Source organism: Eptatretus burgeri, chromosome 13, assembly GCF_056783735.1.
Source record: "Eptatretus burgeri isolate ZD-2024b chromosome 13, Ebu_testis_v1, whole genome shotgun sequence".
NCBI lineage: Eukaryota > Metazoa > Chordata > Myxini > Myxiniformes > Myxinidae > Eptatretus > Eptatretus burgeri.
In genome coordinates this window covers 56,571,817-56,592,312 of record NC_140973.1, presented here as the reverse complement: position 1 = coordinate 56,592,312, position 20,496 = coordinate 56,571,817, and the positions used below count along the sequence as shown (strand labels likewise).

At 42.6% G+C, this 20,496-nt stretch overlaps 1 protein-coding gene across 11 annotated transcripts in view; it reads right to left on the bottom strand.

Annotated features, from left to right (window-relative positions):
- MYCBP2 (MYC binding protein 2) overlaps positions 1-20,496 on the bottom strand; it is a 342,387-nt gene that overhangs the window by 193,866 nt on the left and 128,025 nt on the right. For 7 of the 11 annotated variants that reach the window (XM_085852542.1, XM_085852550.1, XM_085852551.1 and 4 more), the window contains exons 13-20: positions 13,457-13,624; positions 12,878-13,036; positions 12,259-12,472; positions 11,403-11,545; positions 8,281-8,382; positions 7,486-7,560; positions 6,307-6,438; positions 1,192-1,273 (exon numbers count right to left, since the gene is read on the bottom strand). In XM_085852542.1, the coding sequence (XP_085708668.1) occupies positions 1,192-1,273; positions 6,307-6,438; positions 7,486-7,560; positions 8,281-8,382; positions 11,403-11,545; positions 12,259-12,472; positions 12,878-13,036; positions 13,457-13,624 (1,075 nt within the window). The remainder of the gene's footprint in view (positions 1-1,191; positions 1,274-6,306; positions 6,439-7,485; positions 7,561-8,280; positions 8,383-11,402; positions 11,546-12,258; positions 12,473-12,877; positions 13,037-13,456; positions 13,625-20,496) is intronic. The other 4 variants (XM_085852543.1, XM_085852552.1, XM_085852547.1 and 1 more) reach the window with 3 other exon arrangements.

Sequence of the window (20,496 nt, the reverse complement as noted above, 5' to 3'; positions counted from 1 at the left end):
TCTAAATATTTGTTTTGTGGGATATTTCTCTCTGGGAAATGCCTGAATGGTGTAAAACTATTTTGAGTCTCATGACATTTTATATTACCTGCAGGAGAGAAATTACAAATTAATGAAAAAAATGTGGTAGCTTAAGACTTTAGCACAGTACCGTATGTATGGATGTATATGCAGTGTGAGTCAAAAGTAGCACCCGATTTCTGTTTTTTCGGCTGTCAGATTCTTTCTGGGAAGTCATGTTGTTAATAATTGTCTTGCAAATTATAAGTTTTCGTAATTTATATATTTTTGATTTTGTTTTGCAAGTTATTGCTGCGAGTTTGGAAAGTTACTGAATTTGCACCACATTGAGCTTAATGGCACAATTAACAGACACAATTGTGTCTACTGGGCTGCGAATAACCCAAGAGTGACAGTTGAGAGGGAGGTAAATTTACCTGGAGTGACAGTTTGGGCAGCCATATCTCCATTAGGGATAATTGGACCCTTTTTCTTTGAGGGATCTGTCACTGCAGAAATTTACCTGGATATGCTGCAAACCTTCTTTTGGCCCAGGGTACAAGATCAGGACTGTTATTTCCAGCATGATGGAGCTCCACCTCATTATGGACGTTATGTTCGTCAGTGGCTTGATGAAAACTTTCCCAGAAAGTGGATCGGCCACCGCGGTCCGATCGAGTGGCCGGCACGCTCCCCAGACCTTACACCTCCAGATTTCTTTATTTGGGGGGCTCATGAAAGACCTTGTTTATCGTGAAAAGCTTCGTACCATTCAGGAATTGAAGGCTCAAATCACTGCAAAGTTTGAGGAAATCGATATCGAACTCTGCAGACGTGTGTGCCGCTCTGCCTGCTCGGCTGCAATTGTGCATCGATCACGAGGGAGGGCACTTTGAAAATTGCAAGTAAAACAGCTTGGTACAGTTCCGTAATAATTTTTTCTTCAATAAATGGTTAGATAAACATGTCATTTATTTATTTATACCTTCTTGTACACTAATACAAATGGCAAACAAACAATCAACTGCCAGAAATCGGGCGCTACTTCTGACTCACCTTGTATACATGCATACATACATACATACATACATGATAGGAAAACTTTTTGTGGACATTTGATATCAAGGTCACTCACTTCTCAAGTCAATATCGTACACAAAAAAGCAGAAGTCACAGTGCAAGGTTACTTACCTGGGGTTCACGTCTCCCAGACCGAGCTGCCCGTGCTGCCCATAGCCAAATGTAAACACCTCACCGCTCTCCATCAGGACCACTGCACAAGAAGGTTCATTTACCCCAGTAGCATTCCAATTCCTTTCATAGTTTCATCTTAGCTGTTAGAATGCCTCAAATCAGGAAATAATATCACAGGCTTTGTGATAGCCACCCCGATTCACACGGTTAAAAAACCCAAGATATACTCAGCCTTTTTCACTTTATTGTCAACATTACATTACACTCCATCCAATAACTACAACACAAAATCCCTCCACAGTTGGGAACGATCAATCGGAACATGCCCAGTGTGTTAACTACGCAGTGATTCTCAACCTTTTCCAAAGTCATTCACCCTAATCAAGTGGTTCGAAAAACTCATTCACCCCATTGCAAAGCAATGGATTCAATCACAGCGGTTTGAAAACAATATAGGAAACACTCTGACCTTTTTATGATGAAATGAGGATTATACCGGAAGCTTAATTTTCATACTAATGAACACGATGTCATGCCAGAACAAGATACAAGTCAAACAAATAGGCCTACACACTTGAGCATTGTCATTTTCATGTCTATACCTCGATTGACACACATGATGAGGAGCAAGGAAATCCTTTGACCTGCCCCACAGAATCATGCATTCTTTTCTAACAATATGCCTACATCTACATTCTACAAATAATCCCAATGTCTTCTCTGCTCCTGCATTTGGTCGGTGATGGCGACATAGCAAGGAGTGATGGATGTTTCCAGGGCTCCCCACATCAGAGGATCAAGGTCCAGAAGAGCATTCCGCTTCTTCCTTTTGATCTCGACTAATGCTGAGAATTCCATCTCCGAAAGATATGTGGTAACCATGTGAACAAAGATGGATATGGCTTTCTCTGCCAGGGCCCAGTATTCAGGAGATTGAATCAGAGATACTTTGAAGTCTCTGTAGTCGTCAAATGCAGAGAAGGAAGATTTCTGCATGAAATCCGTGTGCAAATCAAGAAGTGACTCCGTGAGTTGCCACAGTTGAACCCTTTTTGTGTGCTCCGACACAAAGGGATTCACAATCCACATAGTTTCTCCTTCAGGGATTTGGCCTCATTTTCTGGAAAGTTCAGTCTCAGATTTTCCTCCAACAGCTCGATGAAGTAGAATGAAGTCCTTCATCTTCTCTTCTAAAGTAGGAGCTCTTTCCTCACACTCACTCTGCTTCAGGAAGTTGTCCAGGGGGGCGAAGTCGACAAAGTTCTTCTCCTCGACATAACTTTTCCACAAATCTATTTTCAGTTTGAAGCCTTCAATCTTCCCCGTAACTTCAAAGATGTCCCAACCTTTTCCCTGGATCGACAGGTTCAACTTGTTGAAGTGTTCGAACATGGAGGACATGGAATTCAGTCTGGCAAGCCAAGAGTCATCCCGAAACTTCAAAGCTTTGTCCCCATCTTCTTCAAAGAACACAGACTGTTCGTCTTTCAGAGCCAGAACTCAGGAAAGCACTTTGCCTCTTGACAGCCATCGGACTTCTGCATGCAACAGCAACTTTGTGTATGTATCATCCATATCTTTGCACAGCTGTGAGAACAAACGGAATTTCTTGGCATGCACATGATTGGCATTCACAATTTTCAGAGTATCTTGAAGGACCTCTTCGAGATCATTTTTCGCAGCCTGTTCACACATCCAACAAGTACAAATAGCCATTTGGGAGCCAGCGCCTCTCAATGAATCAAACAGTAAAACAGAAAACAGTTTGGAGATAGGCTTTTGATGCGTGTGACCACTCCATGGTAAACCCCAACCATAGCAGCAGCTCCATCAGTAGTCACAGCCACACATTTGCTCCAATCTAAGCCTGCCTCCTGGACAAATTCAACCAGCTTTGTAAATATTGCATCTCCTGTTGTTTGCACACCAACTGGGAGGAAGAACAGAGAATGCTTTACTATCTTCTTTGCTTGTACATCAGGAAATTGGCAATATGCAATCAGTTGAGCCTCATTGCCGACATCAGTTGTCTCGTCAAACTGCAGTCCGAAGCAAAGAGCTTCCCTCGGCCTTATGAGCAATTGATCTTTTAAGTTGTCCACAATTGACATAAATCTCCTCTTCATTGTACAATTGGAAAGAGGAATTATCTTCACTTTGTCCACTGCCTTCTTTCCTCCATGGAGATACTCAGCAGCAACTTCCAGACGTGGCAGGATCATATTCTCTGCTTCGATGAATGGCTGCTTCTTATGTAATAGGATGTGAGCTATCTTGACAAGTGGCTTCTCATCTTGGTCCTGGTAAACCACCGCTCCCTTTAGTGAGTTCTACTCGTTCCAGTGTGCAGCTTGTGCTGTCTCGAATAACTTGATCAACTTATTTTTGTGCTGCGGATGTTGCGTGTTCAAGTAGGACTGCAGCTTTGAAGGGGCAAGACAAGCATTGCTATATCTCACAGGGCAGAAGAGGCAATGCACCAGATGGAAGGGATTCAAGCACTTATCTCTTGGTAAAAAGAAGCCATACTTAACATATTCCTCCTTCCATTTGCGATGCTTGGGCTTCGATGGACCAGAACTTGCTGGTGGTCATTTCCATTTTGTTCCCTTCATTTTCTGTCCACTGCAGTTGCCATCTACTTCAGGCTTCTCTTTGACATCTTCCTCATCAACATTGGGATTCTCATCTGCTCTGTCATCTTCAACGTATGCTGCTGACGTCTCTCCCTCTTTCAAGACTAAGGTCACCTTCTCAGTTTCCTTTTTCTTCGTCACTGTTCTCTTGAACTACATATACAGACACATTGCAAGAAAGGCACGATCTTGTGAGATGTGTGATGTGTGAAATCCTTTTTAACCTCAATATCCAACGCATATTTGTATTCGCCCCACGCACACGCTAGCGGAGTCGTGTGAATGCGAGCGCTGGCCACGTGCTTAATGGCAGAACCGCACGCACTGTATGGAATGTGCTCGAAAGCAGACACATACGCCGCTCGTGAAACGTGCATGGATTTATCCATGGCGATGTACCTTCGGTCCTCGCTGACAGCTGTGGATTCTCCACGGATGGTGAACGTCTTCTCGTCTCTGCGGCCAGCGAGGCTGTGATCGAGCCAGGGAATGTACAGTGCGGGCCACGTTGGCGCGCGTGGAACGAGCGCTTTGATCGACGCTGGTCGAACGCCCGAGCGGGCATGCGGGACCCTCGACCGGTCGCCCGGGGGTTTTTGCAGGATGATTCACGTGCCAATTTCGGTGTGGGCGATTCATGCCATCTCGTGGGGTCGGAACGCAATAGTGCCGCTGTTTGAGATGACCTTGCCGGTAACAAAGTGAGGCGGTTTCCAGCCCAAGCTGGTGGGCCACATGAGGGGTCTGGGCCAATTGGAGCACCCGATTCGGGTGATGACGTTTGGATTCAGCATGGCCCCTCCCACCCGAGCTGCGGGCCCTATAAAGGTCGGGGCAGTCCCTCTTGCCCTCCCTCTTGCCTCCTGCTCCTCGTCTCCGTCTCTCTCTCTCGCCTCACCTCGTCGACACCACCACGACCCGCCTCCTGCTCCTCGTCTTCGCCCACACGACGATGATCCCACCCGCCTACAACTCCACCTTCGCCCTCTGGACTCTGCCCCTTCTCCACTCGAGATCCTCCTTTACGGTGCCCAATTCCCGGTTCTAAACTCCCTCTTCATCGGGTTTTCTGTGTCTGTGTGTGTGCCTATGTGTGTGTCCTGGCGCTTGTCTGCCTAAGTAAGACCACAGAAGATCGTTATTATTATTATTATCGTTATTAATTTCACATTAAGTCTGCTCTGTGTCCCCTTTTGTAAGTTGCCTGTTTATTGTCGCACTACATGCTTTTCTATCTCTGCACAACACACCCCAATAAATCATCACTGTGCCACATATCTTTCCTCGCCTGCTTGTAAAGAAATTATTATTATTAGGAATGTTCAATGCTCGTTTTTGTCTTTTCTTCCATTGATCCAGCATGGTCCGAATCCTACTTTAGCCGGAACTTTATTCCCAACGATCCCTTTCTTTCAGCTGGTACGTCCTTGGCAGTGTCGCTCGGCTGCATCCGATCCGGAAAAGTGATCCGATCCGGTAGAGTGATCCGGTTCGGACAAGGCGTACCGAGGGCAAGTTCCCCGGTAATTAAATCACGTGATAAATTCGGTAACCCGATTAACCCATAGACGGGAGGACCCGAGGTCACGCGGTTGAGTTATTGGCGTCCACGGTCGGTTAAGCGACCCGCCGCGTCACGGAATTATCCGTGTGCGACGGTCTACAATTCCGGGGAGTCTGGTGGGAACCAGATAGCTTCCACCACCTCACCGAACCCCCAGCCCACAACAATATTATGAAGATGGCAGGTGACCGAGTCAGGAGACTCCAAATAGAAATTGTGAGTGGAGTCAGGAGAACTGTCCAACCAGCAGGTAGAACGGAATGTTTCAGGCAGACATACGGACACACAAACAAACTTATTATTATTTATATTTATTAATTCGTATGTAATAGAAATGTAATGTATTTTCATGTATCGAAATTGACACATTCATTCTGCACCACGCAGAAAATCTGCTCAAGGAGTCCACCAAGCACCCCACACATTTGTGGTCAACCAGGTAATTTGGAATTAGACTAAGATAAGTCACTAAGGCTGAAATGATTTGCTTTGATAGTTGAGAGGTACACAGGAAAGAGAGGAAACTTTCCGAAACTCTAAGAGGGGTTGTGAATAATTTGTTTTAAGGAAGAAACACATTGTCATGAGCAAGAAATAGACTTGCCTGACTGGGCCAAGGCAGGACCAGGGGACAGACATGATTGTGTTGGAATGGCCCGGTTCACACAGCAGGGTTCCCGCAGGCTCGAGCATTTTGGAGACTTTTTCCCCCATCATACATCTTATATTCCCACCCACCTCCCCAATCATAAACATTCACCCTCCCATTCTCACTCACCCTTGGGTAAACCATCACTCAGGTTGAGAAGCACAGTGTTAAAGCATCCTGCAGGATTTATGTTGAACGACCAATATCATTTCTACCGCCCTCCCACTCAATTCGCCCACCCACCTCCCCAAGGGCAAACTTACCAGAATGATGCAGGCCACAAGCCAACCGCATGACCCTAGCTTCATTTAAGCCAAAGCCAAAATTCACCAGGCCAGGGGGGTATGTTGCCGTTTTGCTTCCATCTTTCTCCCCCTTGTCTCCTTCGCCTTCCTCTGGATGTGCACAGTGCATACTTAGGGCTATTTCAAATGACAGGTCCAAAAGCTGTTTGGCTCATTCAACTATGAGGGACAAACTCCATGTTAAGGCTTAGTTCTATTAATGTTAAGGCTTGACAAACCCCAACACCAGACTGGTTTTGGCATCGCGGTTCAGGTGGTGGCTTGGGATCCTAGGGTCCCGAGTTCAAGCTCCGTTTTTAACACAGGGGGGGGGGGGTGACTCAGCATGTCATCCTTCCGAGGTCAGCAAAATGAGTACCAGTGTAGCAGCCAAAAGGCTGCAAACGAAGGGAAGGGGTATTGACAGATTTATTAAATCTGGTATTGGTGTGGCACAGGCATGATGGGCCGAATGGCCTCCTCCTGCGCATAATTTCCTTGTAAAAACCTTACCTAAGCACCACATTGAACACACATTCTACATCCAAATGAGCAAATAAATCAATTCAACATTTTGCTATTAATAATCCAGTCACACAATATTGTATATTGCCACTAGAGGTAAAAAAAAAAAAAAATAAATAAAAAAACACTTATCCAGCTCTCCTCTCACTCTCCTTTGTCTAGAATGACGATAGCTATGGGAAACAAATGTTTTCCACATTTTAACGTCTGCAGCCACCAGGGTCATCAACCTATAACCTCAGCTGACAAGAGTATGGGAGCAAAGCGATTATGGAAATGCACAGCTTGCAGCACAACAGGCAAAGAAAAATCAACCGATGTCTGCGAGGGATGGAAATCATGAAAAACAAAGGCGATGCACAATCAACATGCAAGCATGCTACAATAATAGGACCATTGGGGGGGGGTGGGGGTATGAAGAAGAGATTATGCAGGTTTCAGAGACCTGCAACTTTAAATTGTTGTTAAACATCTGTACTGGTCACAAAAGGAAACGTTATTGGCAATCGCCTTTACAGCTGTGGGACCAATCGGCGGTTGTGCATTTTTCATGTTGCCTCGACCTGGAAGCGTGAGAAGAAAATCATCGCTATATGGACTTCGCCAGGCTCTGCCAGACCCAATAAGGAGTACCTTTCTGCTTGTCAGAGGCTTTGCCTTGGAACACACCGTGCCCTGGGGGTGTGGCAGCATGTAGGACAATGCGGCCTAAAAGGGGGAGTAACAAAAGTGAGCGATGGATGGCATTATTTTAGGTCAGGATGGGGCAGGTCTCTGACTGAAAAGTAGGGCATAGATTGTGCTTAAAAAAAAACAAAAAAGAAAAGAAATAAAAACGATTAATCCTATTCATTCTACGTTTTGAAACAAAACAAGAGTTGATGCCATCACTGCATCAAACGATAGTGAGAGTTTAAGATGCAGGCCTTCAATAGAAGATATTTTATAAAACCTTCCGAAAAGAAGCTCTCTCAATTGGATTTCTAAAAACGGCATTTGAGACGGTTATCAAGAACAGAAAAAAATTGTGGTGATGAGCGGACAGTCAAATTGAGAATGGAAAGGGAAGGGAGAGAGAGATGGTGGGGGTGGGGGGGATCCTCAGCAGGGTAATCATCAAACAAGGTATTTGCAACAGATGCAGGCATCACTGTAGAATCTCACAGATGGGAGATGAGGTGAATGATTCCCTTGGCAGAAGGTGATTCCCGAGAGGCAAATTTAAACGGCGCTTAAATGAGGTGAACCAATTGAATCGATTGTTCAAGGCATGAAAAAGTAGACATCTAGCCGTGCAGAAAAATGAAAAGCCCCTTTTTCAAACTAATAATAAATATCTATGCAGAAGATAACACTACACCTTGTGGAGTACAGGGAAAAGCTTACGGAATTGCTATCAACTTCCTTCCGGCAGGCTTCAAAGCATACCTTTGTTTTCATCCAGCCTCTGCTTCCTATTTATCCTTTGACTTTTATCCTCTGTCCTGCATCTTTCTTCCTCCTCTATGTCTACATCTGAACACATTAACCCTGTAAGTTGTGGTGGGATGACAGAGAGTTGGGAATGTGGGAAGGGGGGGGCATGGATAAAAAAAAAGCAAAACGAATAGCAAAGAAACTCAAACATGATGCACTGATATAAATAAACAAAATAAATCAAAAAGAAACATAAATGGATAAGCACAAGACTTTCTAACCGTGAGGTACGGATCCTTATGGACGAACTGAAGAGAAATGGAAAATTACATCGTGACTGTGGTATCGACCTGCAATTTATATCCTGATAAACATGTTTGACAGTGAAATAAAAAAAATAATAATAAAAATTACCCCCGTGTGGGGGTGACTGTCATCTTTATAATACCACAAGTTCTCAATGTTCAGTTCAGGTAACCGCGAAACAGTCCAAACTAACCGTTTAGATTGAAATAGTTCAGAGATACACTAGGATAATACTACTAATGACATAATTAATAAATTTGTATTGTTCATTTAGTACCCAGATTAACACATCAGAATCACCAGTAAGTGCAATACGTGGTTTTCCGGTCCATCCATTCTCTTGGGACATTTCACTTCCGGTTGTGCGGTTGTAGAAAAAAAACGAAAAAATAAGCTTAGCTCTCGGAGATTATGATAATCCTGTAGATTATTTTTCACTGATTATAATGCAACTTTCAGAATGAAAATTGGTCAAGTATTTATAGAGATATTGAGGTTTGAAAAATTGTTAGAGCTAGCAAATTCATTAATTATTAATTCCACAGAAGTTTCGTGACACTGCACAAAGTAACATATCAGGTATGAAAAAACATTTTGTGTGCCAGATTCATTAATTATTAATTCTTTAATTATGGAATGTACTCATTGATATATTTATCAGACAGCCTGAAGCATGTAGCATAATTTATCACTTATCCCCTCATCCGGGATCCGTGGCCTCGCCCCACAGCCTGCAGCCCTATGTCCGCTGGTGATTATGTTAGATATCGGCACGATCGAGAGGAGCCTGCGAATCATCCCTGCTGATGCACTGAATTGATGCAATCGTTCGGCCAGAATATTCATTGTCAAGATGTTGCGTGATTAAATCACCAATACAACTCGAATTTATACCGCCGACATACTTCTTAACAATCACCTTCGCCCCAGAAACCACAGTCAATCTGAACCACGCTGGCCACTGCTCAGACGCCATGAGCGGACCACTGCGCAGTTTGGTTAAAGATGACTCGGCATTTTGGCGCGCGCGCACGAAATTATATTTTGAAAATAAATGCCGACGTTTACATTTCGGGTTTTGAAAATTTTGCACCTTCGGCGGAAAATGTATAAATATAAAAGGGTAAAAATGTGTTTTATATTTATATTTCATTTCTCCTTCCTTCCTTCCTTCTTTGCGAATCGCATCGGCGTTTTTGGCCATCTTCCAGATCACGTGAAGATCAAACGGGAAGGAAATTCAAAAATTTGTCCGGTTAGATACAAGATAATATTTTTTACTAGCATAATCAATAAACAGTTGCCGAATATCTTGTAGAATGGCAGACTAGATAGGTTTTGAAAATGGCGATTTTTATAACTTACGTGACCTCGTGACCTCCTCCCTGACCTTGAACCCAGACAAAAGTTATATCGTTGTGTAACACTCATCGACCTCCACCCACATACTAAGTTTCATCAAGATTGGAAAGAAAAATTGTTGACGGACGGACGGACATTTGGTCCGGCTTTATTAGGTCATCTCGGTTGAGATGACCTAATAAAAGGAAAAGTTTGTTTTGTTAACTGTGATTGATTTTCTCAATGGTTATTTGAGAAAAGTGGAATCCTCACATAAATGCACAAATCCCACAGAGCAATGGAACATCTAGCACCGAGTGATGAATCAAACCTATTGTTAGCCCATCCCAACGGTGTGTGTGTGTGTGTGTGTGTGTGTGTGTGTGTGTGTGTGTGTGTGTGTGTGTGTGTGTGTGTGTGTGTGTGTGTGTGTGTGTGTGTGTGTGTGTGTGTGTGTGTGTGTGTGTGTGTGTGTGTGTGTGTGCGCCAATTTTTTACCATTTGGGATTTTGACATCAAATTTTCAACAAACCTTAATTATGAGAATATGGAGAAGATTAATTAATAACGGGCCTTATCAGCCCATGTATGTGCGAGAGAGCTGGGGTTTTTTGTTTATTTTTAAATCGCTTCCATCTTTCTTTATTTGTTTGCCATTGAGCTTCAGTGTGTCTTTCCAGTGAGCAATGAATTGTAGCATCAGCAAACAAAGGTTTCAGCTTATTGACGGAACAGTTAGCATCACCAAGAATAGCCTGATGCTGGAGGGCAGCACTCTGTGAAAATCATTTGGGTGGAACATTACACAAATTTGAACCGAGATCAAACACAATTAATAATAATATATTTGCTGCAAAGCCTTCAAGCAAATAAGCTGCAAAACCAACTCGGTAAACAAACAAAAGCAAAGCCAAAGCCAAAGATTAAAATTAAATGAAACGAGAGCAAAGTCGATGGTGTCATCACAAATCCCCATGCTTCTCACTTAAAGCAAAGTTGTAAGATGGTAAATAGTTCCACCAGGAATGAACCAATATCAAATTTTGAGTTAAATTTTTTTTTTCCTATTTTGACCCCTGTGAACCTTTTTGTTATATCCCCATTTTGAGAATTTTTGCACAACCGTTTAGGAGATAGCCTGACAAACAAAGAATGACAGACAGACAGACAGACAGACGGAGCCAATTTCAATATCTTTTTTGTCAATTTTTTTCAATTTCAATATCAATTTCAATATCCCCCTGCTTTAAATTTTTTTTTTTTTAAAGAGTTGGGATAATAATGGCGAACCTTTACTAGCAGATTATTTTGTATGAAAAGCCATGGTTGGTGCAAAAGGCACGATGATGACAGCCACGTCATGCTGAGGTGGAAAAATACAGTTGTGATTGGTAATCACAATGCAGCTAAAGCATCATAACATGGCGCCACAAAGCCTTTCGAGGAACAGGGACATGCGGGATCGGTCACAAGGTCCACACCCTTACCGATGATATCTAGTGGGATTACTTCCTTGACAGCGTCCAAGAGACCCCGCTGCCTCACCTCTGGACCATCCAGCTCCCGAGCACAAGCCTTGCAACAGCCACACTCTCCACAACCAGCATCGCCAGAGCCACAACCGCAGAGACTGCATGCCACCAGAGCCACAACAGAATGCTCAACCACAACCGGCAGCATAATAGACCTACATAATTGTCCAGCGTATTCTGGGGGAAAACCAGTGTTACCTTCACAGACTTTTTCTGGCATTCACTCTATCGTTTCCAAGGCAAGGTTGAAGTCCAAATAAAGTACAAAATTCCATCGCAAGTGATGCACAGCGTTAGTTTTTAATGAAGCTCCTGATTTGAAATCTGTTTTTGTTGTCACCGTTGAACGTGCACCATTCTAACATGTACAACAAATGCTGCACTCTCCAAAAACCCGAACCACAGTACGATTTGCACAAATTAAACCACAGCATGATCCATCCATTGGGACCATACTCTGTGTAGAGCGTTGGTGCTGCTTAAGCAGTCTTCTTGGCTATTGGACACAATCCTGGACGGGTCGCCACTCCGACATAGGATACCATCAAGTTGGCACTCATTTTGCCGACCTCAGAAGGATGACAGGCAGAGTCAACCCCACCTGGTATTAATTCAACAGCCAAGGGGGATTTTAACTCAGGATCTCAGGATCCCAAGACAACCACCCTAACCATTAAGCCAATACCAGGCATACAGCAAGATGTTGCAAATGAAAACCAAGTTTCATCAAAAGGAATGACAGATATATCAAAATGTAAATTAAATGTAACACAAACAAGAGTGAAGGAAGAGGCAAATAAGTTTGATTTACAGGCCTGGGGCTCGGTCAGGTCTTCCGCTGCTGACGCAGTTCGCCCCATATCCGGTGCACTCGCCGCACACTGCGCAAACCATACATTGCTCCATCTTCCAGCTGTGTGTGCCAGGAGCACACATAATTCCCCGTTCATCCTTCTCCTCATCAACATCCTCCTCCAAATCCTCCTCCATCGCTGCCACCGCAAGAGGTTCTGAGCTTCCCAGTCCTGCATGGACAGGACAAAAACTTTACGCCGTCAAAGGCCTTAATAAAGCAGCCAATGCAAATTCTGGGCGTGTCGTTTGTCCCAACGCAGGTGAAGCCTGTACGCCGGTCAATGAGGATAAATTCAGGATATCCCTTGCTTTGATCGGGCATTTTGAACTTCCTTTCCAGGATGTCAGAGCATCACAGTTGAAAAGACATCATAAACTGAAAGACAGATACAACCTATGCGAAGACTTTAGCTAATGACACAAACTTGGTCAACTCTCTAACCGCCACACTTCTACACTTATGTTGCCCTTTGATCCTCAAGGGTTTCCTTCAAACTGAACACTACAAAGGCCACTTTGCATTCCACAAATCCTTTAGCACAAAAGACCACACAAGTTTGAAGATGGGACCTTACCCTTGGCCGCCTGGTTATGGCCTCCTGTGTCTCGGCCACACTGGCCCTTGTTGTTGACCCCAAACGTCCAAACCGAGCCAGACTTGGTGAGCACACAGGCATGGGCCTTGCCAAGAGCCACATGGGTGACTGTCTGGCCACGAAAATCTTTCACCAGGCCTGCACATATATCCATGCCTCTCAGCATCGATTGGAAGCACAGCTACCTCTCAATATCACTTTTATTACTCCACTCACTCATTACACTCACCTGGGCCAGTTACATCAAAAAACAGCGATAACAACAGGTACAGAAGGTTATGATGGAGATGGCACACATTTAATGCAACCTTTTGGATGTTCAGGTTTTTATTACCAAATATACGAAAAAGGAAAATGCCACTTTGTTAAGGATTTGTGCAATGTCACAAGTGGCGAAACTGGCCAAAAGCAACGCCTGCAGTCAAAGTCCATCAGTCTTACGGGCACCACAAGCATATAATTCGCTGCAGTCATGTACAAGCAAGACCCCAAAATATCCCCAATTCCTTTGTTTAATTTTTATTTTCTTTTTTAATCCAACAAAACAATTCCACTTACCAGTGCCATCAGAGTACACCGCATCCTTTCCGAATACAAACAGTTCTCCCTCGCGAGTAATCAGCGCGCTGCTGCCTGTGTTGCAAGCCGCCTGCACCACGACTTTACCTTCCATGCGGATCATCTTCTTGGGTTTACACGCTTTGGGTTGCCTTCGGCTTTTGGCTGCTAGGGCGGGATGGATGAAGGTTGTGAAGAGACAGAAGAAGCTACAGGAGCAACATTGTTTGTTTTGGTTTTTTTTTTAATAACTGTGCAGATACTGAATAAAAAACAAAACAAAACCCCAAAAATTATTGAAAACATCAAAGTTCAGCTTCCAGCTCAGTCGTGCAGAAATCAGCTTTCCATTCCCAACTATTTGCATTACCACAGCAACATCCACAGGCACGATGACATTTGCATATGGACATGTAGCAGATCATTCCCATTGCTTTATACAGACTGTCAATGTGAGAAAGGTGGGAGAAAAGGATCAAATAAAGAGCAACTTAGAATAAACACACAATGGCTTTGTTGGAGCAGCACACAGTCAATATAAGATGCTGTCTCGCACATTCTTAATGTTATTTAAATTAATGTATTCACGTTTCACAACCAGAAAGAGCTTTAACATGCAATCAATTGCATGATTATGGAATGAAATGCATCTTCGGACACAAACTGAAAATGGCATTGCTCCAGAAAAATGGCATATTGCCTTTAGGATTCTACCAAAGAGAAACCTAAGGCATTTAGCAAACACGTACACACACGATGTTAACGACTTCCGTACTCACCCTAATGAGGGTGAGTACGGTAGTCAGTACTTACCCACTCACTCGGTACTAATTGGGGTACTTTCCCACTCACCCTCACCCTCATTAGCCAACTTGAATTAGAACTCTAACGTGTCCATAGCTCTCATTTGCTCTATTGAGGAATGCTTGCTCAATGTAAATGGGAGGTTAAAGTTCAGGTTTTCCACTGCTCTATCAAATGGCTTCATGTTGCCCATAAACATAAGCTTATGAAAATCAACAAATAACTATGATTTCTGACTGACACAAATTCCTGTTCTGGCAAAGGTAGTCTGGGTCATATGGACACTTTTAACACATGAGAAGTAACCTGAAAGTCATTACTATTTTGGCTTCATTAAACTCGTAAGAGGTAATCCAAGCACTATTAAGGCATATTCAACAACTAAAAGGTAAATATTGTTTGAAATTACTGCTTAGAGTACTCTACATTATTTAAATGATGAAAATGAAATAATAAATTCAAACTGGTTAAAAGGTCAGGCCAGGTCAGGTATGGGAGCATGCGTCAGAGCAGAGCATCGCTGCTGGGTTAACGGCAAGACCCCAAAAGGTTAAAAGGCAAGACCCCAAAAACTCAGAATATTGTTACGGTTGTGAAAATTCGCATTACACCATTAAGGGTCCTCAGGTGAGATATATCGGTAAGTTCATGTGTAGTTAGCCCAAACCCGTTGTATAGAGGGAATATATGTGATCCATTCGGGCTGCGACGCTTCAGTTAGTCGTTTTTCTTTGGCTATTGTTAATTTGATGCAAAAACAACAACAAACATCGCCACAACCAACATCTCAACGATCACACCATTCACTACACGACGCCACCTTCCACAACTATGCTACCACATCTTCGCCACTCGCCATTCAACGAGCACTGTGCGGGCACGTGCAAGAACAAAAACCAACAATGCTTGTGGGGTTTTCCCACCTAATTTCCTTGCCTGATGCTTCCGCCTGAATATCCCGCACCACGCTTGGTGTGAAGGGGAGGGGTGCGGCAGCTCGCTCCCAATTGGTGGATGCACGGCGTGAGGCGGTCAGAGTGGGGGCACGCCCCCTTCGAGAGCTTTCTAGAAACGCCTCGAAGGAAGGAGGAGCCAAGAACGGGGCGGGGCGCGGGGCGGAGCGAAGGGCGGAGCCGGCCCCTACAAAAGGGTGGGCGTGAAGAGTCGTGGTTGGTTGGTTGTTCCCTTGTCCCAGTTGGAGGCTGAAGGCTCTTGGTTCGTGCAAGCGATCGACAAAAGGCGTGGACGTGAAGGTCGACGAGAACATCGTTCCTTTTCCTGTTCCCTTATTCCTGAAGGGGAATTGTGGAGAGTGGTGCTGATAATGCCAAGGTCGGAGGTTCTGTTCGTTCGTCCAAGCTGTCGAGCGGACCACACGAGCGACGCGTGGCACGAGCTCGTGGACCACGCCGGAGGGACTCGGAGTTACGGTCGCCAAGGACTCGACGCGCTCAGGGAAGTCGCGACTTCCATTTCTTTTGAGGTTTTGTGTAAATGTCTGTGGGTGGTGCCAGTCTTGTAAAGTAGAACTGTTTAAGTGTTGTAATAATTATATTCGGTTTTAACTCTTTCCCTGCTTCCTTTTGACTGTATGGCTGTATATACGTGCTTGTGGGTGTGTAATAAAGTGCTTGCTTGTTGAACTGTTTCCTGCTTAGCTTCATCTCCTTCCTTTTATTGAATCTCCATCTTGCATCATGTAAGGGATTGATAGCGAGTTTTAAAACACCGGGTAATTAATCGGAACCGTCAAGGTCGACGATAACTCCGCTCGGTTATCCCTGTAGTACGGAATGAGCCGCTTAAGCGGTTCGTGTCCGGAGTCGACCTGTGGCGTGGTACAACTCCTCGGTACGCTATCCACACGAGTACTTAGGTAAATCGACCATTCGGCGATCGGACCCTATTTTGCGCGGGTAGAATGCGGACTGAGTTGTGGTGAGGTTAAACCCCCACCCGTCACTGGCTCCTGGCAGTAGTCCCTGGAGGGTCACGACTGAATTGTCCGTTCCGGTTGGCGAGGCGGCCGCCATTCGAGTCAAGCGGCCGATCGCACGCCGGCGGGCGCGAATTCGTAACAATATAAAGGGATCCCTTTTACTTGTGAGATTCTACAAGCAAAATATATATATATATATATATATATATATATATATTTTTTTTTTTTTTTTAATAAATCTCAAATGAATCACCTTGTTATCTTACTGGGTGACTTACAAGCCAAGTATTGCACAAGTTTCAAGCTTTACGATGATACATATAAGCAAATACTCAAATAAAGTGAACACATTTGGGGGATACGGCAGGAGATTGTAGTTCATGCTCTATCAAAAAATGTGAAAAAATTTTTTTGATTTACAGGAACGCCTTGATTTGAAATTCCTGCCTATATATACACATACATATCTACAGGGGGCTGCAAAAGTCGGTATACAGTAATGAATAAAACTACAGTCCTTACTGTATACCTACTTTGCAGCCCCCTGTGTAAATATATATATATATATGTATATATATATATGTATATATATGTATGTATATGTATATGTATATGTATATATATATATATATATATATATATGTATATATATATATATATGTATATATATATATATATATGTATATATATATATATATATGTATATATATATATATGTATATATATATATATATATATATATATATATATATATATATATATATATATATGTATATGTAGATATATATATATATATATATATATATATATATGTATATGTAGATATATATATATATATATATATATATATATATATATATATATATATATATATATATATATATATATATATATATATATATATTTCAGGAAAATACTGTATGTGTTTCAAAGTTTCCGATTCTGGGTTCCTTCGTGGAAAGGGGCCATCTTCTTTGCTCTATGAGGCTGACTTTGAATGTTGAGGATGCCTGTTCCAGAATAGTCTTGTTTAGCCATTTTTGTTCATTTTGAATTTGTCGGTTATGGACTTGCATGTATCAGAGTGTCTTCACGTGCATTTTTGTACTCCGATTGTGCCCTCATTCAATCCATATGCTCTTGTGGAGCTGGTTCACGTCTGTTGGTTTCTTCCCCCTTCTTATTTTCCCCAATTGTTCATTCCCCACTTGTTGCCCCATTCTCAGTGCGTTGCCTTTTTCCCCCCTCTATCGCCTTGCTCTTCCATGAGGGATATATCTTCTTCTTCTTCTCCTTTCGGCTGCTCCCTTTCGGGGTTGCCACAGCGGATCATCCGTATGATCCGCATAGTGATTTGGCACATGTTTTACGCCGGATGCCCTTCCTGACGCAACCCTGGTCACCTCTTACGACACACAGGGATATGGTACACCTATTTTAACCGGGGTGTACACCAGCCCAGTACACTGGTACTCATTTTGCCGACCTCAGAAGGATGACAGGCTGAGTCAACCCCCTGGTGTATTAATTCAGTGGCCCAACGGGGCTTGAACTCAGGACCTTTTGGATCCCAAGCCGCTGCCCTAACCACTGCGCCAACACCAGGCTCCATGAGGGATATATATATATATATATATATATATATATATATATATATATATATATATATATATATATATATACACATTTATATATTGTTACGGTTGTGGAAATTCACAGAACACCATTCAGGTTTCCCAGAGATCAGTTATATCGATAAGTGTGTGTTCAGATTAGATTTCCCCACCGATGTCTAAAGGGCTGCGCATCTTTGAGTTAGCCGTTATTCTTTTGCTATCTTTATTTTGGCAAACAAACATCATCTCCTCCCCTTCATCTCCACAAACGCTGCCATCTTGTTACCAAAACAGCATCTCAACAACCACGCCACCACCACTACAACAGCATCTCAACAACTCCCACCCCGATATCCCTCAGAACGGGTAAACACAAAATACGGTTACTAAACGTATGAAAATACGGACCAGAACTCTGCTGGAATTTTCCCCTGCGTGCCGGGAAGGGAGGGCGAGTCTCCATGGCTATAAAATAGTCCAAGAGCATTAGGTCAAAATAGGCCCTAACCTGGACATTTTTGGTAACAATCTGATTTTTTCAGGATAGGTCCAGGAATATGTCTAGAATAACATACTAAAAGTCTTCATAAATCCTCCTTCAGCGTTTTCCGCAATCCAAGATGGCGTCCAAAATGGCCGCCTCTTCTGTTTTTCTCATAACTTTGCAAGCAGGTTTCCCCAAAACACACTTTAAATGTCTACATATATGTTTTGAAGTATGAGGAACTCATTAGAATACATCTTAAGAGATGCTGAAGCACGCAAGTACCAATAAGACCTCTTGAGTTCTTCCAAAAATCCAAAATGGCGTCCAAAATGGCCGCCATTTTACTGTTTTTTGTCATAACTTTGCAAGTAGGTTTCCCCAAAACACACTTTAAATGTCTAAATATATGTTTTGAAGTATAAGGACCTCGATAGAATACATTTTAAGAGATGTTGAAGCACGCAAGTACCAATAAAACTGTTTGAGCTCTTCCAAAAATCCAAAATGGTGTCCAAAATGGCCGTCATTAACAATTTTATCTCAAAATTGTTTAAATATTTATCATTAATTAATTAACTGTGACATTTCATCCTGAAAATATTCAACAAACATTTGAATTATAAATGTGGTTGCTGTGCATACAGTATTCAAATCAATTTGAATGTTAAAGTCTAGAAGTGTGCCCTTAATCGCTTATGACATTACGAGGGAAACATTGTACCATCAGTTTGATGCTAAACAGACAGGGCGACATAAATTTGCCATATGGTCCATTTTCGTCACCTAAAGCTCGGAAATTGAAAACTTGGTGCTAACCTTTTTTTACCAACAAGATGCAGTTGATGTCTACCATGAGGTGAGTTCTATTTGAAACATTCCGTTATCATTAAGGAAGTAAAACTATTATTTTTGGTACCCAGACTAAATGCATGATCAAAATTTGTGTCTTCATGCATGTACTACACAGTACTGTGTAATATCACTTGACAGGGAATTTCTGTGGAGTAGTCTATCGTTACACCTAAAACATTGTATTGAATCATTTTATTTGTTTCATGCAGATGAAAAGAATTATAGTATGATAGAAATCAGAGAGTGTATGACACTCCTTCCTATTGGTACATGTATGCTGTATTTGTATAAAAGGTTTCTTTTTTGTGTGTGTCATGTCATTCCTATATTGTGATATGCTAGTATACATTCATTATTAATAATAGCAGACATTTTAAAGTGCCTTTTCCATTGGATACAAAGTGCTATGAGATGTCATCCCTGGTTGTCATAGGAGATAAAATATATTACCAGGCTGCAACAGTACAAGTGCAGTGCACATCTAGGGATAACAAAATAAGTTAGTCTTCAAGTCACATATTACATGGCAGTGAATTTCTGTGGAGTAGCCACTATCATCATCATTTTCCTCTCGGGTTTCCTTGCGAGATTTTCTCTGCCCAATACAATTCCTACCAGACATTCTAGCACCCCACAATGAGTTGATTCATCCGTAATTTAACTTCACAGGTATCAATATGTAAACATGCTATAGAGTACTGTGATTGTGATGTGTTATAGAAATTGCAGAATCATGTGATGGCAATCATGTGATGGCATTGGCACTTGTGTGCTTCTACATCTCTTATAATGTATTCTATTGAGTTCCTTGTACTTCAAAACATATATTTAGACATCTAAAGTGCGTTTTGGGGAAACCTACTTGCAAAGTTAAGAGAAAAACATGAAATGGCGGCCATTTTGGACGCCATCTTGGATTGCGGAAAATGCTCAAGGAGGATTCATGAGGACTTTTAGTATGTTATTTCACACACATTCCTGGACCTTTCCTGAAAAAATCAGCTTGTTACCAAAAATGTCCAGGTTAAACCCTAATGCTCTTGGACTACACGCACGCACGCACGCACACGCATGCACACACACACACACACACACACACACACACACACACACACACACACACACACACACACACACACACACACACACACACACACACACACACACACACACACACACACAGTGTCAATAAAGGTTAATTGCTTCAAATGACCTTTGTACTGTTAATCATTACCTCAATTTTTGTTTTTTCTTTGCAGGAGTGATCAAAGGTTTTTGGAGAAGTCATTCAAGCATGACCAAAGTGTTCAATGGGGAAAATGACGTTTTCTACAGAGCAAAG